This window comes from Nipponia nippon, unplaced genomic scaffold (genome assembly GCF_047370975.1).
Source record: "Nipponia nippon isolate SJK-2023a ecotype South Korea unplaced genomic scaffold, ASM4737097v1 scaffold_4, whole genome shotgun sequence".
Classification (NCBI taxonomy): domain Eukaryota; kingdom Metazoa; phylum Chordata; class Aves; order Pelecaniformes; family Threskiornithidae; genus Nipponia; species Nipponia nippon.
This window is the reverse complement of record NW_028262358.1, coordinates 123044475-123060964: the sequence shown is the minus strand read 5'-3', so window position 1 is coordinate 123060964 and position 16490 is coordinate 123044475. Positions and strand designations below refer to the sequence as shown.

Sequence of the window (16490 nt, the reverse complement as noted above, 5' to 3'; positions counted from 1 at the left end):
CGGCTCCAGCCACCTTTCAGGCAGTTGCAGAGAGCGATGAGGGCTCCCCTCAGCCTCCTCTTCTCCAGGCTGAGCACCCCCAGCTCCCCCAGCCGCTCCTTCCCAGCCTTGGGCTCCAGCCCCTGCCCCAGCCTCGCTGCCCTGCTCTGGCCACGCTCCAGCCCCTCCATGGCCGCCTTGGGGTGAGGGGCCCAGCGCTGAGCACAGCATTCGAGGGGCGGCCTCCCCAGTGCCCAGCACAGGGGGACGATCCCTGCCCTGCTCCTGCTGGCCACACCATTCCTGACACAAGCCAGGATGCCATTGGCCCTCTTGGCCACCAGAGCGACTGTCAACCAACACGCCCAGGTCCTTTTCCACCATGCAGCTCTCCAGCCACTCCTCTCCCAGCCTGTAGTGTTGCCTGGGGTTGTTGAAGCACCTTCCCCATCACCAGGAGCAGGCGATGCCCAGGGGCTCCTCGGGAGTCAACACAAATCACGCTGTCACCAGTACGGCCAGAGGACAGGGCTGGGACTGACCACACTTGCATGGAGACAGAAGGGCCTCACCTGGCTTCCACAGTGCACAGAGCAACAGGAGAATAGTTTTGAGGAGAAGCAACCAAGGGCCAGGAGACGAGACATTGGAGAAATCATTTATTGGCACAGTCATTCCGTTCAGATATACCACAGCTCTGTCGCACCGGTGTCTGAGTAAGCAGAGGTAAGGGGCTATTTTACAGTGCAAGGGAGAGCCTGCTTCACACATTTCAGGCCTGTAGCCTCAGCTCAGCAATATATTTTGTGCTTTAAAACTAAAAAAAAAAAAAAAAAAAAAAAAAAAAAAAAGCTCTTTTGCTATATTAGTGTTGGCAAATCGCATGATTCCTCCTACACACCTATCACACCTCCCCCCAGTAACAAAAATAAGTTTTTTTTTTCTTCTTCCTTAACACCTGTGGCTCAAAAAAAAAAAAAAAAAAAAAAAGCAAAGCTTCAATTCTGTGCAAGTTAGCAAGATATCTCCAAGCACCTGCATGAGCTCCCTGCAGCAGACCCCGGGGAACAGCCCTCATCTCCGCTCAGCATTCAGCACCTGCAGTCCCAAAGCCCCACGCCAATCCTGGATGCAGCACCCTTGCCACGGCACGGCCCGCTGCACGCACCAAGCTGCCCAGCCATGGATGACAAGTGCTTTGCTCTTTCCAGCCTGCTCCTAGATGCTTGCAGGACATTTGATCAAAGGCTCCTGAGGCTCCAGCCAGGCCCTTCCCTAGGATCAATAACCCCAGACTACAGCAGGATAAAAAAACAACCAAATAAACAGCTGAGGAACAAGTGGTTTAAAAAGCAGCCGAAAGGATGGAGCAGAGCAAGCGCTGTGCAAAGGACTTGTTGCAGGCAGGAGGGGCCTTAGCACAGCTCAGGCCAGAGCCAGCCCCGCGTCAGGTTCATCAGTATTGTGTCATTAATAGATCTGAGTTTAGCCAATTCAAGGCACACGCTAACGTACCCTGCTTGTTTTGCGTCCTAAGTCAGACCAACCCAGCCAGGAGTGCGCAAACCACCCCTGGATGTGGCTTCCCAGCAGGATCCATCTCCACTACCCCACCAAGTCCCTAGTCCCAGCACAAAGCTACTGCTTCCTACTCTCCCAGTAACAGACTGGACTGGAAGGGGTGCAGGCTAACCAAATACCATGGCGCAAGAGGCCAGCGAGCCCTCCAGCAGTCCTTTGAGCAGGGAATGCCCCATAGCTGTGACCCACCAGAGCAGAGGGCTTGCAGAGAGCAGTTTTGCCTCCAGCTCCATCATACAATTAAAAAAAAAACCAAAAAAAAAAAAGATAAAAAGCTTTAATAAAGTAACTTCAACTATAGTCTCTTGGGGGGGGCTCTGCACCCAACCCACTATCAGTTAAAAGCATCAGGGACTCAGGATTATTTGCGGTTTGATCAAGAAGGTTACAGCCTCTTCCAGTACTGCTCAGGCCTGGGGATGCCGGCCACAATCTCGGACTCGATGCCGCAGTGGTCCTCTCCTCGGAGGATTTTGAAGAAGCCTGGAATCACACCAAAAGCAAAAGTCAACCTCCCTGCCGCGCCAAGGAGAGCGGGGAGAGGGTTCCCTCCGCCAGCCCCCCGCCCAGAGGCAGCATCCAGGGGTGGCCTCACCGTTGTCCCCCCAGTCGGTGTTCCAGGAGTTGGCGGCCAGCCAGTATGGAGTGCCGTTGTCCACCCCCCAGCCCAGGATCCGGATCGCGTGGCCTCCAACCTGCTCGCCGGACACGTGCTGGTAGACCCCTGCAAGGCAACAAGCCAACACATCAACGGGCGTCCATCTCCCCCCCAGCTTCAGACCACTGCCAGCTTGTGAGACATTCGGTATCAAAGCCCAGAGACCACCTGAGAAGGTTTTTTGGTTAAATGGAAACCTGAAGCTTAATGGAGAGTCTGGAGGAAGGCCTGATGCTAAGCGTCAGCTCAGCACGGAGGACACCCAGAGACGCTCAGCAAGGGGCCCAAAGGCAGCACATCCCAAGCAGTTCAGAACAGGGAATTGGGGCCACACCAGGAGAGCCATCTGCCAGGATTTTACCTAAAATCCTAGCTGTTGTTCTCAACTGCAATTCTGAGAGGTCCCCACTGGGGCTTCCTCCCTGAGCCAGTCCCAAGCATCTCTTCCCCTTGCTATAAACCAATGGACACAGGAGATGGTATCTGCCCATGTTCTTGCAACACCACATTACTCAAGTGTGAACTCGAGATCTCCTTTCAGACTTGAGTAGAAGGACAAGGGCCACAAAAGACACACCCTATGGATGAAGTAGGGAACAGGGCTCCCTACAGCCTTGGTGCTGATGCTCACCAGACTTGTACATCAGGAAGTCCTCGTAGACAATAAAGGCTCCTTCCACTGGGCCATTCTTGTAGATCTCAGCCATGATTTCCTTCTCACTGCGAGGGACACCGTAGGATGTGATGCCTATGGAGAAAAAAAGTCTCACCATTGGTACGGCATCGTAGACCACACAGGTCTTGGGATGGCTGGACAGATTGCTCAGCGGGCCCCTGCAAGAGGCCTTCTCCGTTTAAAGGTTAAATTCAAACCCAGCTGCTCCAGAGGCACTGACACAGCCAGGCAGGGAAAGCAGGCTCCAACCATCCCTTTTCCAGAGGGAATGATTTAACCCGAGTTCTATTCTGTACCCAAAGATGTATTCCAGACAGCTTCAGTGGGAAGAGAGGTTTTCCTCTTGTACATCCTCATTTCCAAGAAAAAACAAATTACTCAAGGCTAAGACAAATGTCCAAGAAGCAGCCAGACTCTCCTACAGGTATAGTGCTGGCGACCACCAAGGAGCAGGAAGGAGGTGGCTTTGACACCAGACTCCCCCAGGGCTCAGCACCATGCTCTTCTACCCAGGCAGGTGGACCATAAGGACTCAAATCAGTTCCCCCATCTCAGCTGAGTCTCAGCAAATACAAACTGCGTATCTGCCAGGCTTATGTTTGCTCCAGGACCACCCATCCTGATGGCACAGAAAATAGCCACCATAAAACAGCTTAGGAAGAGGTCCAACCCCGCCAACCCCACCGAGCTACCACTAGGAGCAGCTCTGGACCTGCTGTGCATCGAGCAGTGTTGGAGGCCACCTCCCTTACCGTAGTGCTTGTCATCCTTGTACGAGGGCGAGTAGCCGGGTTCGCAGTGCCGGCTGCACCTGGGGGTTTCTCCCCCCTCCCCAGTGCACGGTGGCCGGGAGCCGTTGACGTGGTGCTCACAGGGTGGGATGGAGTAGGGACGGCAGCCTGTTGAGGAGAGAGGTGACATGAACTTGCTGTCCCCAAGCAGCCCTGTCCAACAGCCATGCTGGAGAAGGCACCAGATGTTCCAAAAAAGGGTGTGATCTTTCTGACCCAGAAAGCCCACAGATCAGTGGGGGGAGAGCGAGAGCAGGTCTTCCACTGCCACATGAACAATCCCTGCACCAGCAATGGATTTCCCTCTGGACCTGCTTCCCACCACCTCCCTCCTGACAAGATAAAAACATAAACCAACTCATGGCTATGCTAGGAGGAGGCAGAGGTTTCCAGTCTGGAAGTTACTTTTTGAGGAGGAAACGTGTCAGGAAGACTCCTGCCCTCATCCAGACTGTATGGAACTGGTCCAGAGTCAGCAACAAAAAATTGACAGCCTCATTCACTCCTGCTATGGAAGCAGGAGCCTTGTGGGGTTTCTAGGTCTGGCTACTGTGCTCCCTTTCTGGATGGGTCTCCTGCCACTAGGTGCTGCTCTGGGACCTCTGTCCCAAAGGGGTGACCAGGAGCCATGGGGACAGGAGCAGCCAGCTGGGATAGCAGAGCTGTTTGAGCCCAGACCTGAAGGAGGGAGCAGCCACAAGGATGCAGACCAGAAGAAAAAAAAAAAGCACCCTGAAAGGAGATGAACCTGTAACCGAGCAGAGATGTTCCTCTTTGTTTTCACAAGGGTGTCTGCCAGGACTTACCCACATGGGAATCGTAGAGACCCCCGGACACAAGGCCCCTCTCTGTCCAGTACCTCCACGCTCCAGAGGGATAACCACCATTGCACCTGGAGAAAGAGGCAGCAGTTCCAGCTCCAGCCCGCTCAGAGCCATCCCCTTTTGGGGGAGGCGGGGGAAATGGAGCCAGCTTTGGATGGCTGAAGGGAAGCTTTCAGCACGTTGATCCTTTTTTAAGTCTGTTCCTGCCTCCCCCAGGACCTCTGGGCCTCGAGACACTGAAGCCTTGGGGCAAGAAGGAGTTAAGGGCACCCATGCCTCCAAATCCAAAGCAGTGGTTCCTCCTTGTCTTGGAGCCTCCTAACCAGGTCTCTGGTCAGCCTCTGCTGCCAGGAGCAACCTGGAGACCCAACTCCCCACCCTGCTCTCAACTGCAAAAGCCACAGGCAAAAGGCTTGTGTCTGAAATCCAAGGCTTTGGGGCTATTAAAAGATCCACCCGTTGGCTTAGGCAGCTGCCAACTACGTATGGGAAAGCATCGCTATGTGCTTGCGCTCCGTACACCATCCACCATCATCCAGCTACTGCTGGGGGCAGGATGTGGCCCAGAGGGACATTCAGTCCATGCAGTCACCTTTATGTTCCCACCTAACTCCAGCATCTACAGCACAAACCACTGGTGAGGCTTCCTGCTCATTAGGGAAAGAGGGCTGAAACAATCAGCATCTTCAGGTTGTGTCCCCGCTCCTCCCACCCACCTTTTAAGAGCAGAAGTACCCCAAGCATCTTACCCCATGCCGCACTCGAAGCCGCAGCACGACAGCAAGTCCTCCGCTGAGACCTCAACGCTCACCTTGGCATTCGTGTGAATGCAGATTCTGTCTGAAATCGCTTCTACGGCACCAAAAGCCTGGGGGCAGCCCCAAAAACCCAAGGGAAGACCATTAGAGCTGGCCAGGGGAGAGAAACCAGGCCACCTTCTGCAATGAGTGCAGCAAGCATGAGCCTGGCTGGGAGAAGCCCACTAAGAAGCTCAGACACTGCAGGATCCCCCACGTCCCCCCATTTATGCAGTTCAGTAGCAAACTCAACAGCATGTTTTTTGTCCAGCAAACTCTTTATCAACACGGCCTTAAACCGCCCATGCTCTTACCCAGCAAGAGCCACAAGAGCCCTGGTCTCTTATCTCATTGATGGTAGGACAGTTAGGCCACTGCGTCCGTGAGTCAAAATTATCGGGCAGCTCCATGTCTGCAGCAAAATCCACCCTGCAAGCGAGAAGAGGGAAGTCCTGTTATAGGAACACCAGTGTAACAGGACTGGGTGCACAGGGCTCTCCAGCCTCCTCTGAAGGTGACCCAGAGGACAAGTGCTCTTGTTGTTTGCCTACTGAAGGAGAATAAATACTTCTGAAGTCCTCAGGCCAGGTCAGCAGCTCCTCCAGTGTTTTAAGTTTCAAGGAGTAAAAATTACATGATTGGTCAAGTATCTGGCAGAACAGAGGATTGATGTTCCCCACACACATGCTTCTGTGCTTAATTCCATGCAAGATGTCCACCAAGCTGCACCCAGGGGAACCCCACTCACCATCTGCCAGGAGAGACCCTCACCCACTCCAGACACACCAGGAGCACCCACACAAGCTTTTACAGGGCCCTCATCTTCTTCTCCCAGCACTCACCTCTCGGGGAGCTTGGGCCCACCCAGGAAGGTGCCGCAGAGCTTCTTCACATAGCTCATGTCAGCGTTGTGGAAATTGTGCCCAGCCTGGAAGGAGACACAGAGAAATGGGACATGACTCTCCATAGCCATCGAGTGCATCGCTGGGACCAGCCTGGTGTTCCAGATCTCCTTCAAACCCAACCAGTGTCTGACACTTGCTATAAAACCCAGGGGCCAAGAGCCAAGCTACCTATAGACACAGAACACAGCCCCTTCCAGGATCATGACCAGTAAGCTAAGGTCCAACTCTAGGCTTTGGCCACAGCAGCCTGGCCAAGATGGGTTTGGCCAGGTCACCAATACAGCTTGACACTTGCTGCTTGTTTCCAGCCTCCCGCAGAGTGTCCTCTCAGCCTTGCTCCTAGTTCATGAATTCATCAGTGCTCTGCTCCAAAGAAGAGAAGCTGCACGGTTACTGTCACTGCAGGAATCCCTGATGGCATCAACTCACTGGAGAAGTCAACTGGGACCAAGGCTGGTTTGATGCAACCACTGTGGTGAGACTCCCAAAGCTCAGCTACTGAGTCCCACAGAGAGACTGTCGATCAATGCATCCAAAATAAAACCAAAAAAGCAACCTGGTACTCACCTTCCAGGTGGTGTTGAGCTTGTTTATGTGGTTGACCAAGTCACTGGAGAGGGGAGGGTAGTGAGGAATGCTGCGAGCATTGGCGAAGGCCACCAGGACACACAGGATGGACACGGACGGCCACATCTTGGCTACAGAACGGGACACTCCACCTGCAGCCAGATTTGGGCATCATTGGAAACCTTCCCAAGGCGGGCTTGGACCGCGAGCAAGGGCTTGGCAGAAGGACCGCTCCAGCAACACGTGGGAGGATAAAACATGCGGCTGCATGAAGTCCCTCCCGATCCCGATTTACCCCGAAGGTCAGGAGGGACGCAGGAGCGGACTAATAACCCCGCTCCTGCAGCTCAGAAGAAATCAGACAAGGAAACCCTATTTGGTCGACTGCTGCAGGATTAGCAGCAGCAGGAAAGTCTCTTTTGAAGCAGATCCAAAGGACTGAATTTGGAGGGTATTAAAAGCTGTGTTTACTTCCACAACACTGGAGGATACGGACTGGGAGAAGGAACAGGTAACTCCCCCCACCATGGCAAACTGCAGGCAGGGCTGCAGCCCCAAGGACTTGCTAGCCCCTGCCCTAATGCAGTGCTCTTCCCTTCAAAGATATCACTCCAAAGCACATTTTTGGACTTTACGGCCTCATTTTGGCCAGCCCATTGCCCTGGGGACGCTGATGGGGGTCACAGCCCGGGGTAGTGACCCCCTGCCCCGGCAGAGGGGGGTCCACGTGCACCGGAGCTGCCCGTGGCTGCTGCCTGTGCTCCCCTCCCACGGGGGCTTCTCAGGAGGCAGGCTGTGAAGCCACATCCCTTGGCACAGGGCACCAGGAAAGTCCCAATTTGGGGAACAGAGACACAGGGGAAATCCAGGAGCACAGCAAGAGTGGACCACAACCTCCCATGCAGAAGCACAAGCACCACTCAGCCCAAGGATGCTCCAGGACTCGGTGGTTTCTCTGCTCTCCTGCCTCCTTTAACCTAATTCACATGAAATTGCCCAGCTCCAATTTAACCTCCAACGCCAGCTCTGCGTCCCTGCGCCTGACTCAGACATGCAGCCAGGCCATGAGCTGCTCGACCTCGGCAACCACGCCAGGGTAACCTCCTCCTCCTCCAAAACCTCCCGGCTCCCCTTCCACCAACCTCACATCTACCCCAACAAGCTCTGACTCTGCTGAGTGACTCAAGACCTCAGATATTCCACGGCAGCCTGAACAGCAGAGATATTTAGGCTCTAATTCCTACTCATCTCAGCAAGCTGAACGTGTAATCACCTTTACAAGCTTGGGCTTAAACCCTGCTGGGCAAATACCCCCGAGCAGCCGGACACACAGCTCTTGCCAGCAGCTCTCCAGCCCCGTGGCAGCGGATGGGGAGACACACACGCATTTCCATGCAGGCTGCTTCCACCCACTCACAGCCAAGTTTAGCCTTTCCAGAGAAGAAAACCCAGCAGGAGTGTCCTACTTTCTGCCAGCGACAAGCCCAGGCAACTGCAACTAACTGTACAAAGGGGCTTTTTTTTTTTTCCCCTCCTCCTTCCACCATTTATTTATTTTTCTTCCCACTCTCCACGCTTTCAGCAGGATGCTCAGCCCAAAAGCCAGTCGAGTTTCAGCAGCACATGGGTCCTCCTACCCTTAAATCTCACCTCTTTGAAGAGGTTTTGTGCGTATTTGCTTGCTTAGAGGTGTCTCCCAGACAAGGGACTCGCTGGCACTGCTGGTGTCCCCGCCGGGCTCCCCTGCTTACACAGCAGGGAGGAGGCTACGCCCAGAGAAACAAATACGCGTTTCTAAGGCTAGTGTGGTTTTTGCCTTGTGCCCTTTCAACATGGCCATAGGAAGCCGATAGGTGACCAACCTGAGCTGAAGCATCTTTTCTAATGAAAAATCTTTAAAAACAAAACGAAACTCAAAACCCTGTTTTGAGTACTTCCTGCAGTCAACTTAATATTTTCTGTAGCACAGAAGGAAGGCAGTTTTGAGGCCAGAAGCCACCTGATACACTTTTGTTTTCAGCAGGATGCTCGTAAATTTGCCAACACGCCGAAACCTGCCCAGCAAAGCCTCCCGCATCGATACGGCTGCTTGCACTGAGCTCTTGATGGGTGGACACGGGAGATCTCATGTCCTCAAGTTACCAGACCACACCAGATGCAGACTGCGAGCTCCAGGCAACCCGAGACTAAACTGAAAAAAGATCCCAGGCGGTTTCCCCTCCGACAGGCGCTCGCCTTTTAAGCTCTGCTGCATTGCATACGCCCCACGACATGGCCGACGGCCAGCAAACCCAGCAGAAGCAGTGAGACATCGCCCAGCGCAACCCAAATAGCTGGGAGCCAGTCGGTCGTTTCGGCAAACAAGCCTCTTCCTAAGTCTCCTATGGGGATGAAGTTCTTGAGGGGAGCTGATAGTCTCGGTTGGATGGCACAGATTATCCCAAGATCTGGGTGAAGAAGGAAGAGGAAAGCCTCGACCTCATAGGGACAGACTTTTTAGCAGGGCCTGTAGCGACAGGACAAGGGGTAATGGTTTTAAACTGAAAAAGGGTAGATTCAGACTGGATATAATGGAGAAATTTTTTACAATGAGGGTGGTGAAACACTGGCACAGGTTGCCCAGAGAGGTGGTAGATGCCCCATCCCTGGAAACATTCAAGGCGAGGTTGGACGGGGCTCTGAGCAACCTGATCTGGTTGAAGATGTCCCTGCTCATTGCAGGGGGGTTGGACTAGATGGCCTTTAAAGGTCCCTTCCAACCCAAACCATTCTATGAAGTCTCCTACGGGCATGAAGTTTTGCAAGGGGAGCTGATACTCTCAGCTGGATGGCAGGGAGTATCCCAAGATCTGGGTGAAGGAAGGCAAAATCCTCGATCTCACGTGATTTCTTCCTCCTTACCCCCCTCCCCAGCTTTAGCAAGCACCCTACGTACAGCAAATCTATATATAGAGAGTGCAGGCATGGGACTCACAAATTTCCACCGACAGCAAGTCTCGCGCAGCCGGAGACACACCAACCCCAGCGGCAACGCTGCAAGTAAAGAAAAGGCTGCTGGTTCCCACCACCACCCCCTTTCCCCGCAGATACGAGCAGTAAGACACTTCCCGTGGCAGCGTTATCGCGCGCGTGCTTCCCCCACCACCGCTATCTCCTCCGCACACGCCTGCCTCCCCCTAAAGCCCCACAGCTGTTTTAAATACCACCAAAAGAGCAGCACCAAAACCGAGCTTGCATAACAGCTGCTGCACCCAAGAGATACCTGCTCTTCTTTCTGCATGGTGAACAGGCCAGAGGAGTTTCTCCAGCAGCCACAGGAGACCCCTTTGCACCTCCCAGGCCTCTGTTGGAGGCTGCTGGACTTCTTAAGACACAGCAGCTTCACCCTAGCAAACCCTCCAGATGGCAAGAGGATGTTTGGGGCTTGCAAAGAGCCCCCCCGAGCTGCTCCACCTCCTCTTGGGCTGCAGACCTAGGAATGGAGAACAAGGCTCCTGCCCCCAGCTTTTGGATCCGAAGTATCTGGTAATGCAATTTCTTGAAGGATGAGCAAGAAATAACTCCAGAAAGCTGCCACCCACCAGCACACCTGACCCTGGGCAGGACTTTCACAATTCAGCCTGCTGGATGCTTAAAAAGAGGAAATTTGGGCCACCTGAGTGCAGCTCTTGAGCCCCCCTGCTCCCAGCCAGCGAGGAGGAAGCACTGAGGCCGAAGGCCGTCCGATACGAGCTGCTCAGAGCAGCTGCAGCGTGCGAGGGAGGAGAGCACCCGAAGCGAGATGGCTGCAGCTGGCTCTGCACCACCCACCCGCCCGCAGTCCCTCTGCGCCGCAGGCAGAGAGACAGGCAGGAGGGAAGGAGGTAACATCACCCAGGTGCCTCCTCCATCCCTCCAGATCAGGAGATCCTGGAGCCAGAGGCAGCTCCCTGCCTGCTTTCCCGGGGCTCCAGCTATTTGGACCACGTTATGCCAGAGATCAGGAGGGTCCCGCAGCCTCCTCCCAGCAGCCGAGGGAGATGCGCAGCGCCCGCAACGGCGAACCCCTCTGCAGAGCCCGACCATGAAGGTCTCCTCCACATCACCCAGAAACCACAAGCCCACAAATCCCATTTAACTGGGCATTTCTCTGCATCGTCAAAAAAAAAAAAAAAAACCACCAAACAAAAAAAACCAGGCTATGCAAAGCCGGGCTCACCTGACTCGGTTTAGGCAGGTCAGGCCATGAGATAAGTTACAGCCCTGAAGCACCTCTCAGCTCCTCCACTGTCCGGGCCAAACCCCTCCAGGCACAGACAGAGCCACCCACACACCCTTTTCCAAGGGCCTGAGGAAGATAAAAGCTGTCCCACCCTCACAGCTCTAACACTCCCACCCCTCCAAGGTAAGAGCTACTCAGCAAAACCCAAGTCATGTGTCCTCCTCCAGCAAGGAGCCCTTTACCCAAGCTGAGCTTTGTCCTTTGTTCTGGCTGCCGGTGTTTGTGCATGACTCTAAGCCACAATAAAGCAAGCGTATAAACAAAGCAATCCAGCTCAGCTTGCTGTGCCGCCAAGTTAGCTTGGTGGCCCCACAGGCATGCACCAAACTCATGGCCTGGTGACTTCATTACAGCCACTACTGCATTATCAAGGCTTGATTTTTTTTTTTCTTTGTGGGGGAAAAAAAAAAAAAAAAAAAAAAGCAGGAGCCACTCTTCCCCACGCCCACTCTTTTCCAGGAAAGCCAAACCATTCACACAGCTTAGATATCTGGCAAAATAAACACATCTTGGGACAAGTCGCAGTGCTCGCCTCTACAGCTTGCATTCACAGAAAGTGCACGGCTCCTCCCAAATGGAGCCGCACTGATTTTTGGGTTTTTTTTTTTTTTTTTTTTGCTCTTACAGACCAATCCATAAACCACAGCCTTGCACAAGCCCTCAGCCGCTGCCACAGACACCCTGCGCTACTGAAGCTCCTTGCCCTCGTCCTCACTCTCAACTTCGCAATCTGGAGGTACATACAAGAAGGAAGCGATCTTTGCCGTATCACGCCTGCAGCGCAACCCCGTGAGCGCGATATACGGACGACAGATATATCGCACGCCAGACAGATGCCAGGCATCTCCAAGCCACGGTCCCGAGCTGGGCCGAGCATCACGGGATATTCCCAGAAGCGCTTTCGGCGGGTGCCAAACCGACCTCCTTGGCGTCAGCTGATGAGCAGAGTTGCTTTATGTTTTTTTTTCCCGTCTTCGTTATGAAAACAAGGTTTCCTCTCTCCTCCCCTGCCACTTACAGGAAGGTTTGCTGGTTTTGAGACACACTGAGGGTTAATGGCATTTCCCCCGCTACAAACCTCACCTCTGAGCTGCAGAGCATCCCTCCTGGACCCAAAAATACCCCAAAATGCAGCTGGAAAAGAGCATCCCTCCTGGACCCAAAAATACCCCAAAATGCAGCTGGATAAGAGCATCCCTCCTGGACCCAAAAATACCCCAAAATGCAGCTGGAAAATGTGGAAGACCCTGCTGCTGCCCCAAGGGGGTGTTTTGCAGGGCTCCCTGCCCGGCCCCGCCGCTCCACGCCCCGTGTCCCCTGCCCCACGCCGGGCCGCGCAGCGCAGCGCCCCGTACCTGTCCCCGCCGCACCGCCCGCACCCCGCTCCGCTCCGCTCCGCTCCTTATGGCTGGGCTGGCCCGGCCCGGCCCGGCCCCCCCCGGCACTCACCGCCCCGCACGGCCCCGCACAGCCCCGGCCGGCCCCGCGATCCCTCGGCGGCGGCGGAAGGGGCAGATCCCGGCGGCTGAGTCATCCCGGCCCCGGCCCGCCCCCAGCGTGACTGCATCCTGCCCGCTGCCCGCCTCCCGCCCTCCTCCTGCCTTCCTCCTGCCTGCCTGCCTGCCTGCCTGCCTGCCTGCTTCCCTCCTGCCTGCCTCCATCCCTCCTCCTGCCTGCCTCCATCCCTCCTTCTGCCTGCCTCCATCCCTCCTCAATCCCACCTGCATCCCACCTCCATCCCTCCTCAATCCCACCAGTATCCTGCCTGCTTCCCTCCTGCATCCCGTCTCCATCCCACCTCCTCCAGCCTGCCTCCAGCCCATCTAGTTTTCCTCCTCCGACCTGCCTGCATCCTTCCTCAATCCCGCCTGCTTCTCTCTGCCATCCTGCCTCCATCCCGCCTGCATCCCGTCCCCATCCTGCCTGCATCCTTCCTCAATCCCACCTGCATTCCACCTCCATCCCTCCTCAATCCCACCCACATCCTGCCTGCTTCCCTCCTCCATCCTGTCTCCATCCCTCCTGCTTCCCTCCTCCAGCTTTCCTCCATTCCATCTAACTTTCCTCCTCCAACCTGCCTGCATCCCACCACTATCCTGTCTCCATCCCACCTCCCATCCTGCCTGCTTCCCACCTCCAGCCAGCCTCCATCCTGCCTGCTTCTCCCCTGCATCCCATCTCCATCCCCTGCCCATCCCACCTCCATCCTGCCAACGTCCTTTGAAGTTTTCATCTGGAAGTCCAGCAAGTTTTTACTCTGTTACTGTGACGTTCCTGTGTTAACTGACTTTTTATCCCTCATTTTGGCTGATTTTCAGAAGTGTGAACAGCATAGAAAGGTCGTCTTTCTCTTTAATGAGAAAGATCATCCATTTTTTTCTTTTCTCATCCCTGAGAGAAGGTGGGGTTAATATATATTCTTCACCACCCTCAGAAATGGGTGAACCATTTGGCCTGGAATAGAAAATAACTAATCCGTGAGCAAAAGTCTGCTAAAATCCAGCAACCAGTGTGGAAAATCAAAGCTTGGCAAAGGCTGGGAAGGGTCCATCAGCGGGGACGGTCCATGGTGCTTGGTGCTGCATGGATGGAGCAGAAGGACTGGTCTGCAAAGGCCAGAGGGATGCAATGCTACTGCCCGGCTTCTCTTGTAGGAGCTCAGGCTTTACGGCAGGACACGAGGAGATGCCAAACAGGAGGGAATAAAAGCAGATGATTAATCCTTGTTTCTTCCCAGCTTTGACTGCGGTGCCTGGGCAAGGCTGCTCCAAACTCGCCAGCCACCTGAGAGCATTTCTGCAAGGAAACAAATGCATCCCTTGGCAGCTGGTGAGATCCCTCTCTCTCTCTGTTGTTTTTTTATGAGCATTGTGCCTAGCATACATGTTTTTACATGTTTTAGTATTTTAATTCTACTTTTGTGAGGGTTTGTTATATGTTTTCTCTAGAAAATCAGTGAGTATACATTTTTTTTGCCTGCTACCATTTATATCTAATCATTTTTTGGTCACATTCACATTTTAAAGATTGATTTCAGTTTAGAAGGCTTCCTAGTGAAGTGATCAAAAATATCAGAAAAATAATATTTAATACACTTGACTATATACTCCAGTATTTAAGCAGTAAAAATTGAGATGTTGTTGCTGTGTTTAAGTGTATTTATGCTTCGATACACTGTGTGCAAAGGCCCTTTTACTGTTGCCAGCCTTTACATATAATTTTTAACCAGGAAAGAGTAAAGTCCTTCACTATGTTTTTATTTATGCTTTGTTGATTAAAATAATAATAAAAAAGTAACTAAATCACTTGTAACCTGCCTCACCTCCCTCTGACTTACACCGGATTTCTCCGCTCTGCTCATGACTTGGGTTTTGCAGTTCTCCATGTCGCCTCTGAGGTTTCGTTAACGTAAAAGACAGGCGAAAGAAACCAATTTTTGTCCTGCCCTTTGTACGGTCTGGCTCAGAAGTCCTCGGTGCCGCTGGCCACGCGGGCACGGCGCGTGATGCCGGGGAGCTGGAGTCAGGACATCACTAATGCTCATTTTTCCCAGCAATTGCTGCATGTACCTCTTTATTCCCAATACCTCCTTATTTCCAAATAGGTTTTTGCCTAAAAGTTGCATATTAGCAATTTTAAACCTGTGCAGTCCTATAAAACACCTTTTAATGCGTTGTGGGGCATCGTGGAGCCCGTCCTTTGGGCTATGCAGATATCCTCCACTGTTTGTCCAGGGGAAGCAGCTGCCTGTTTTTCTGGAAATGTTTTGCGGCTTTTTCAAGAACCGAAAGTATGAACTAAAACTTTGCACGGACTGCTGGCCTTTCTGCCCTCTTTGGGGAAGTGTTGAAGTTGTCATCCTTTTTTTCAGCCAGTTTGGGTCGAAAACATGCCAATTTTTGAGAGAAGTTGGTTTTGTGTATAAAGCTGAACAAAGCTAGGAAAGTTTCCCTGTCAGAGTTGCTCTCCAGGGAGCCTGTAAATCCCTTGTGTGCCCAAGCCAGGCATGAAGCAATCCCCTTTTTTGCTTTTGCAGGATTTTCTAGTGTATCAGAGAAACAAATGGTGTCTGCTCAAGCCATGGCAAGCTTCAGCCTTCGGAGCAAAATCCACCACAACAGGAACGAGATAAGGAAAACAGTCAGGAGGTCTTGGGCAACCTTCTCTTATTGCTTGTTAAATCACTGCTGATTGACTCCTGGTGTCCCTGCTTCAACATTAGGCAGCAAATAACTCCTCACGAAGCTGCTGCAGGACCAACACCCCTCAGTTTAAGAAAAAAAGTTTCTATGCATATTTGTCTCCCACCAAAAAAATAAAGAAGTCCTAAATAATGTGGGTATGTTTTTTTTATCTCCGGGGTTTAAAATCATTATTGCTTAGGACAAAGGTATGAAATGTAGATTTATTTAATAAGTAAATAGCTTGGCTTGGCTTAGGATAGGAGTGAAGAGTGCTCCTCCTTGCCCCCAAAGCCTGCAGTTGTGCTGCCAGACCTCCTTCTGGGTGTATCCACCCAGATTTTTCCTAATTCACCCTTATCAGCCACTTTTAAAATTTGCTCTTGAAGATCTTTTATTCTTGACTTCGTGTCCCTCTTTGAGCACCACAATTCATCCTCATAAGTCAACGCTGCCCTTCTCAATGCCAATTTTTCTCTTCCCATCTGTCTTGTCGTGGGGCATTGAACCACCTACAAAATGTTGCAGGTGACCCAACAGGAGGCATTTGGGGAATAAAGGAAATAAAATGAATTAATGGAATTAACAAAATAAAAATGCATTTTTGGCCCAAAAGACATCACTTCAAGGGTGTGTAGCAGCATTTATTGCTTTAAATTGAGAATTAGCCAGCCTAGATTGGTCTCCCTTGTCATTTTAGACAACATATCTGGATTTTTCATCTGTAAAACAGAAAACCAGCATCTCAGCAATTTGAAAAGGTACACCAGATGTACATCTTGTACCCACATTTGCAAACTAATTGATTTGAATGTGAGTTATCTCTGTGTCCCTAACAGCGACCTATCACTTCTGTAGATTTTGCAGCTGACTTGCATGCCCTCGCAGTAGCAGAACATCTCCCACGACTCATTGGTTGGGTTTGATGGGGATAATAATGGTTCTTACGGCTGGATCAGCTGTCAAAGTAAATAACTTGCCCAGGGCAACTGGTAAGCAGGATTTTATAAAGCCATAACCCTGCCTGATAAATCCTCGCTGGAAGTGTTAGACACCGATGTAATTCTCAGCTCTCCATGGCAGCTGGGACATCCTGAGTTCAAACCCTCTCTCTCCAAGCTTTCAACAGCTGCCAGAGCTACTGCTGGAGCACATGGCTTTAAAAAATTCACCGACACATGCCTTGGCCCGGCCGTTGGCTAATTCTACTGGATTTAGGCTTGTCCAGTGGCAGTTGGGGGTTTGTTGGCCAGATTTTTCTGTCCAGACA

At 52.5% G+C, this 16490-nt stretch overlaps 1 protein-coding gene and 1 long non-coding RNA gene across 6 annotated transcripts; one reads left to right on the top strand and one right to left on the bottom strand.

Annotated features, from left to right (window-relative positions):
* Positions 1-1822: 1822 nt before the first annotated feature.
* Positions 1823-12620, bottom strand: CTSB (cathepsin B). 5 transcript variants are annotated; one of them, XM_087774747.1, is made up of 10 exons: positions 12489-12620; positions 6779-6930; positions 6149-6234; positions 5621-5735; positions 5259-5377; positions 4492-4577; positions 3647-3793; positions 2850-2966; positions 2156-2284; positions 1823-2043 (listed from the first exon to the last, which is right to left on the bottom strand). In XM_087774747.1, the coding sequence occupies exons 1-10, from the start codon at positions 12604-12606 to the stop codon at positions 1946-1948; spliced, it is 1167 nt and encodes a 388-aa protein (XP_087630873.1). In that variant the 5' UTR covers positions 12607-12620; the 3' UTR covers positions 1823-1945. The 5 variants fall into 5 exon arrangements, with proteins under 5 accessions (XP_087630873.1, XP_087630875.1, XP_087630876.1 ...); XM_087774749.1 differs by having other exon boundaries at positions 12395-12526; XM_087774750.1 differs by lacking the exon at positions 12489-12620 and adding an exon at positions 10977-11117.
* A 137-nt stretch (positions 12621-12757) lies between these two features.
* On the top strand, positions 12758-15373 carry LOC148053518 (uncharacterized). The gene is made up of 3 exons (XR_015708217.1): positions 12758-13440; positions 13777-13868; positions 15076-15373. It is a non-coding gene; the product is annotated as an uncharacterized LOC148053518 (long non-coding RNA).
* The last annotated feature ends 1117 nt before the right edge of the window (positions 15374-16490 follow it).